At 43.8% G+C, this 7,439-nt stretch overlaps 1 protein-coding gene across 1 annotated transcript in view; it reads right to left on the bottom strand.

Annotated features, from left to right (window-relative positions):
• Nucleotides 1-2,585: 2,585 nt before the first annotated feature.
• Nucleotides 2,586-7,439, bottom strand: part of LOC311038486 (F-box/LRR-repeat protein 7-like) — a gene marked incomplete at its 3' end in the record, with an annotated part of 76,031 nt that continues 71,177 nt past the window's right edge. Inside the window, exon 5 of the mRNA XM_084048042.1 lies at nucleotides 2,586-3,322. Coding sequence (XP_083904168.1) covers nucleotides 2,586-3,322 — 737 coding nt within the window. The remainder of the gene's footprint in view (nucleotides 3,323-7,439) is intronic.

Here is a 7,439-nt window from a genome sequence, read left to right as displayed (position 1 = left end):
CACCACGAAGGGTTAATCCGCCCCTGCCCACTACGTAGAGTTGGCTTTGAACTCCATAAAACCGTTTTGGTGAGTAGCGAAGTGAGTGTATTTAAAAAAAAAAAACTAAAGACGAGAGGCTGCGCAGCCCGTGGTGCTCAAAGGCTCAAAAGTCCCATACCGTTAAGTAGAACTCTTTTTAACGCTATGGACCAGAGCTAACATTTCTTATTAATTGCCATTGAGATTCCTCTCAGCGGTGGTAAACTGCACTGCATCAGATGATGACTGAAAACAACCCACATTATACTGTGATGACCAAGGAAGCGAGCACCGAAGTCTGACATCACTGCCACTAGAGGGCGCTATCCGCCTGGGTCACTGCGTTATTTCTTTGTATTGGAATTCCCATAGGGTTAGGGTTCTTCTCATAGGCATGGACAGGAATATAAGGTGAATAGTCTGAACTTGAAGCGAGACACTTGGAGCTCGACGGGAAGTGATTGTCAGTTTACTTGCTTAAAGTGCATTATGCACACAACATAGATACAAGAACATTTGAAGTACTGACTATTATAGGGCCCAGTGGTTCTCAACCTGTGGGTCAGGGGGGGGTCAGGGGGGGGGTGTATTAGAGGGTATCTGCACATTTCTAAATTTAAGGACTTAATACCTTTTTAATCCCTCTAAAAGAAACAAAAACATTAAAATAAGAACATTACTGTGTCAAAAGTAATCAAGCTATACTATAAACAATTGTGAAACATTGGCCACATTTTCATATGTTACCTAAGACAGAGGCAACAATTATGAAAATAGCCGATCTACAAGCTCACACATATTTATCTAAGGAGCCGAGTGAAACTATATGTGATGCCTCAAATCCTACAATTCCAAGTGCTTGTCAGGGTGGGGGGTCCCCAGTTCAAATATGATTATTTATAGGGGTCCCCAGTTCAAGTATAATTATTTTTGGGGGTCTCCAGTTAAAATATGATTATTTTTGGGGGGCTCCAGTTCAAATATGATTATTTTTGGGGGTCCCAGGTTCAAATATGATTATTTTTGGGGGTCTCCAGTTCAAATATGATTATTTTTGGGGGTCTCCAGTTAAAATATGATTATTTTTGGGGGTCCCCAATTCAAATATAATTATTTTTGGGGGTCTCCAGTTCAAATATGATTATTTTTGGGGGTCTCCAGTTCAAATATTTTTTTTTTTTTGGGGGTCCCCAGTTCAAATAGGATTATTTTTGGGGGGTTGCGGCCTGAAAAGGTTGAGAACCACTGCATTAGGCTAAATGTTCACCAGATCTGATGCTGTGTTGCTGGACTAGCTACATTCTTTAGTGGTTTCTTGGAAAGTTATTTTCTTTTTCTAAATAGTTGTAGTAATGTAATGGTAAGAAGGGCCAACGCATCTGTGTCACTTTAGATTTCTTTGGCTATTCAAAAATTGCAGATCTACAAGCTCATAGCGCGGCACCGAGTGCCGCGCTATGAGCTTGTAGATCTGCTATTTTTGAAAAATGTTGATTTTTTTTTTTTTTTTTCCAAAAACTGTTAGGATTTACATTTTTTTAAAGAATCGCCTCAGGTCTTAATGGGTTATGGACAAGGTTGGTGATGAGTTTAAAAAGACAAAGCTATTTAAAAATGAATATTTAAATGATGACACTTCTGTCTGTACCCAGTGCTCAATGTCGTAGCATGATGTCGTTACATGGCAAACGGTGACACGTGGAACAAAACGCATACATTGAAATGCTTGTATTTCTCTACCTTTTTTTTTTTTTTTTTTTTTTTTTTACAGATAAATATGTTAAATACATTCTATGGAAGTATTTGCAGAGGACAGCATTATCAACAACCATGCGGGTTTAAAAAAAAAAGAAGAAGAACGCAGCAAAAATCCTCAGTGTTAATTGAACAATGAATTACACTCATAGTTCAATTAACACCGATGACTTTACCGAGCAATTTAAATGCCAATATTGCACACCAGTTTCCACTCAGTCCTGGCATCTTATCCCCGTAGGTTCACTCTGTCAACCACCATGATAGCAGGAACGTAAAAGAAAACCATTTGTCATGAACCCCCCCCCCCCCCACCCCCCCAGTGGTGGAAAGTAACTAAGTACATTTACTTAAGTTTCCAATACTTTTACTTCTACTCCACTACATCTCAGAGGCAAATATTGTACTTTTACTCCACTACAATTATTTTAAAGGTTTAGCTAGCAGTTACTTTTCAGATATAAATTATGATATTATAAAACATACATTAACCACTTTAGCCCTATAATATACCCAGGCTAGTTGAAAATAGCCGATCTACAAGCTCACAACGCGTCGCATCGCGACGCGTTGTGTGCTTGTAGATCGGCTATTTTCAAACATTTTAGTACTTTTACTTTTGGTACTTTAAGTACATTTTGATGCCCATACTTTTGTACTTTTAATCAAGTGAATTTAGAATTCTGGACTTTTACTTGTAACACGTTATTTCCATATTGCAGTATTGATACTTTTACTTAAGTCAAGAATTTGAGTACTCTTTCCACCACCGCCCCCCCCCCTCCCACCCCCCACCCCCCATCCCCTCCTTAGTAGAAGGCGGGGTTCGTGTGCTCGATGACGCAGCGCCGGCAGTGGCGCCGCACGAAGCGCAGCGCCTCCGGCGACACCTCGCAGTCCTGCACGTTGAGCAGCTGCAGCTCGCAGCAGTTGGCGGCGAGCGCGCGCAGCCCCCTCCCCGACACGCTCTCGCACGCCCGCAGGCTGATGCGCCGCAGCCCCTGGCAGTAGAGCGCCAGCTGCTCCAGGCCGGAGTCCGACACCAGCGGGCACTTGCCCACGTCCAGCGACTTGAGCTTGGGGCAGCTGCGCGCCAGGTGGCCCAGGCCGTGGTCCGTGAGGCCCTCGCAGCCGCGCGCGTTCAGGTAGCGCAGCCGCGGGCAGTAGCGCGCCACGTAGCGCACGCCCACGTCGGTGATGCGCGTGCAGTGCGCCACGCTCAGGTAGCGCAGGCAGCCCTCCAGGCGGGCCACCTCGCGCAGCCCGAAGTCGCCCACCAGGCGGCAGTCGCTGAGGCTGAGCTCGCGCACCGACGGGCAGTGGTGGGCCAGGTGGCGGAGGGCCTCGTCGGTGAGCCGCGTGCAGCGCCGCAGGTAGAGGTGGGTGAGGCGCGGGCAGTGGGAGGCGATGGCGCGCAGGCCCTCGTCCTCCAGGGAGAAGCAGTCGGTCATGTCCAGGTAGTGGATGGAGATCTGCTGGCCGTGGAGCGGGGAGAGCTGGAGGGACGCCTCCTGGGTCAGGCTGATGCAGGTCACCTTGGAGCAGCCTGGATGGAAGAGCAGAGAAGAAGACAAGAGAGCAGCTTTTGGTTGAGCTCCTCGATTTTACAAATGTCTTCTAAATCAGTAGTTCTCTCACTTTCAGGATTTTTCAAAAAAAAATCTAAAATAGAAGATGTACAAGCTCGCAGCGCGGCACGAAGTGACGCGCTGTGAGCTTGTAGATCTGTTATTTTTTATTTATAGCCAACGCAAAATGTTTAAATGACACAGATGCTTTCCCGGTTTAAATGGGGTAAAAAGTTATGCCCTATGCCAGTAGTTCTCTAACTTTTTTCGTGTCAAATGTATATGGGGCTGAAGTAGTTAATGTATGATTTGTTATAATAATCAAAATCTTCAAAGTAACTAAAGTTTTCAAATAAGTGTAGTGGAGTAAAAGTACATTATTTGCCTCTGAGATGTAGTGGAGTAGAAGTAAAAGTATTGGAAATTGGAAAGTAAATGTACTAAGTTACTTTATACCACTGCAAAGTGACTAGAGTGGGGCACAAAAAAAGATGGCTTATGAAATTGAGTTATGCCTGACGAAGGTCTTGGAACCGAAAACGTATTTATATAGAGACTGCTCTGCCACCAAAATGTGGAGTGCCCTGACACCCTCCATTAAAGGATGTGTAACACTGGTTTCTTACAAATTTGTCCTGAAAAAACATCTATCAGGAGACCACAAGGGGAAGTAAATATATTTTCCCCATCTCTTTTGTACACAGTGTACAAAGGCAAACATTCTGTCCCCAGCATAGAGTGTTTTGGTCTCGTTTGGCTCAGGGCATCAGTGTTGCCAGTTTTTACGAGAGATATAAGCAACCAGGTCCATGAAAACAAGCTCAAAATAAGCGACGAGGCCTAGATCTACAAGTGATTGTGTGTCTGCTATTTAAACAAAATCTTGAAATAAAATGTGAAATATTTGGAAGATTTCTGAAACATTTTAACAACACAAATCTGGCACTACACGGGGTTCCCTGGTACAACATATTTTCAGATGAGGGTTAGGGACAAATGCATATTAATTTGGGGGTCCATGACATGGACAATTGAGAACCTCTGGTTTAAATAATAATAATAATACAAAATTGGAAGCAAGCTCAAATAAGCAGCTACACAGCTACATATAAAGCAACTTTACAGAAAAACAAGACCAAAGTCTAGATTAGTCTGGTCTCCAGGCAGTGCTCAGCATTGAATGCTAAGTCAGAACGTGCCTCTTGGAGGCGCCAGAGGTAAAAACCTGCTCTCCTTGGCCCCATGCCTGTCCTGTGCTGAAGTGAACTGGATGGAGGCACAAAAAACCTTCAGTGAGCAAACAGCTGGTAGACAACCAAAAGGGGGTCAGTTTTCAGGGGGAGAAAAAAAACCAGAACTTGTCAGCGGATATCCTTCTTTCCAGTTAAAAAAATATAGCTACTTCATTTCATTATTTTGTGTCTTTAAAGTAAAAAAAAGCCACAAAGTGTTTGAGGCTATTTTTACAACAAAAGACTCTCTCTCTCTCTCTCTCTCTCGCTAATGGTTGGAGGGCTTTGCTCGGCCACCAAAGTCCAGTCCAAAAAGTCAGTGATTCTTTGTGTGTGTGTGTGTGTGTGTGTGTGTGTGTGTGTGTGTGTGTGTGTGTGTGTGTGTGTGTGTGTGTGTGTGTGTGTGTGTGTGTGCGCGTGTGTCACTTCCTTAATGAAAGCAACAGACCGGTCTTCTTACTTGTGTCGAGTCAAAGTCCTGCTTTCTGCTAAAGAAAGCCTTTCTTCTCCCACATGGGAGCTTAAAGCTGGCAGAGCGCCCCCCCGACCCCCCCCCCCCCCCCCCCCCCCCCTTTAGCTCCTCTAATGTTTTTACCAGCTTCAAGAGAAAACGACCCGAGAAGGATGGAGGAAGAAGAGGAATAGCTAAACTCTTTGAGGTTAAGATTGCAGATGTGATGTGATGTGAGGTATAGCAGGCAGCCACCTCTCACCATCAACCATGAATCGGCATGAATCGGCGATCAGGGGTAGGGATTAATCCAGGGGTCTTCAACGTTTTCAGGCCAAGGACCCCCTAGCTCGCAGCGCGAGGCGCTGTGAGATAGATCGTTGTGTAGCAGTTGTGTAGCAGATCTAGCAGATCTACAAGCTGAGATCTGCTAGATCTACTAGCAGATCTAGCAGATCTACAAGCTCAAACACTTCTTTGCCAAAAATAGCCGATCTACAAGCTCACAACGCCTCACAGCGCGAGGCATTGTGAGCTTGTAGATCTGCTATTTTTGGCTAAAATTCTTCTCAGAAAAGGGATGCTAGGGTTCAAGTGGTTAAAGTAAAAAAAAAGAATCATATCACATAAAGATTTGGCGGACCCCCTGTAGTAACTCTGAGGACCCCCTAGGGGTCCCGGACCCCCTGTTGAAGACCCCTGCATTAATCATTGGTCATGCTTAGCAGAGGCGGAAAAAGTACTCACATTCTTTACTTAAGTAAAAGTATCAATACTGCAATATCGAAATACTCCGTTGAGGTAAAAGTCCGGAATTCAAAGTGTACTTGAGTAAAAGTACAAAAGTATATTGGCATCAAAATGTACCAAAAGTAAAAGTACACATTGTGCAGAATGTCCCATTTCATGAGTTCAAAAAATATTTTGAAAATAGCAGATCTACAAGTTCACAATGCGTCGTGATGCGACACATTGTGAGCTTGTAGATCTGCTATTTTCGAATGGCCGAACTGTAAATAGGTTACAGGCATGGTTTAGTTAACCACTTAAAACCAAGGATCCATCATTCTGAGGGAAAAAACATTCGCGGAAAATAGCCGATCGTCAAGCTCACAGCGCGTTGCGACGGCCAAAGCTTTCCCCACGATAACAGGAAACAGACAAGACCCTAGTACAGAGCCTTGAGGGACTCCGGCGGTCAACCATATGGGTTTTAAAGTTGTTAATTCTCTTCAGTTAAAGGTTTAGTTAATTGGTGTGGTTATGGGTATAAGCATCATGGAGGGAGGGTGTCTGGTGGGTGGAACTGCCATAATTTGATTTGATTTGATTCATTAGACGTCACGGTTTAAAAGGAAAACACATGTTACCATGCTGCTTCTCACAGAAACGTCAAGGATAAAAAAACACAATAATAAAGTCAGTGAGTCCATTGTGGTCCATTGTAGGACATTGTGGTCCTTTGGTCTGAGACAGACACAACATTACAACATAAAACAGGCAATGCAACAATAAATACATAAAACACTCTAGAACTATAATGCTATAAACACTGATTACGGCATAAATAAAATATCTGATAATAAATAGACATGTCCATCAGTGTTGATTTCGTCGACAAAAACTATGACGAAAAATGGTGGTCGACTACCTTTTTTCACTGCCGAAAACTAAATAAGAACTAAGCTACGATGACTAAATATATTGACAATTTCGTCAACAAATAAAAACTAGACTAAAATGTTAGGGAGAGAATAATAGTGGAGAAGAGATCCAGTAGAACTAAAAGACAAGTCATTTTATGTTTGGTTGCGCTCTGGTGTAGATCGTCAGTGCCGCTTTAGACTCCACAGGGGCTCTACGTGTCCCTTTTTTCCGGGTGTGTCGGGTGTGTCCCTTTTTTTCGGGTTTCCCGCGGATAAAGTTACTTTTTTTGTTACTTTATTTCGGTTTTAGTGTGCTGGGCAGCCTGCGCGGATGTGAACGCAGTAATGCACGTTATTTTCTGCTGAAGGGAGGGGGCGGAGAGGGGGCCTCTTTGATCGGCGGGTAGGCGGGGCCCCACGCAACCTGCGTAGTGTGCGTGTAGGGAGAAGCGGCCCTATAGATCGTCTATTTTCAGCATGCAACCAAGTGTAAAATCAGCCATTACGCATGATATATAGTCGACTAAAGCTAGACTAGACTAAATTATGACTAAAACTAAACAGAATTTTATTCAAAAGACTATGACTAAAACAAAACATTTGCTGTCAAAATGGTGTCCATGCTATTCTGCAGGCTTTTGCTAAAAGCCATGCTTTGGACCCTTTGTTTGAAAAGAAGATGACTGCTGATGCTCTATATCGTCGGGGGGTTATCAAGTTCCAGTTTACTGCTCCTCCAGTCTAGCAGGGACGTGCAGAGATAGAC

Source organism: Gymnoscopelus microlampas (assembly GCF_963454915.1).
Source record: "Gymnoscopelus microlampas genome assembly, chromosome: 22".
NCBI lineage: Eukaryota > Metazoa > Chordata > Actinopteri > Myctophiformes > Myctophidae > Gymnoscopelus > Gymnoscopelus microlampas.
The sequence above is the reverse complement of the archived record's forward strand: the minus strand, read 5'-3'. Positions and strand labels throughout refer to the sequence as shown.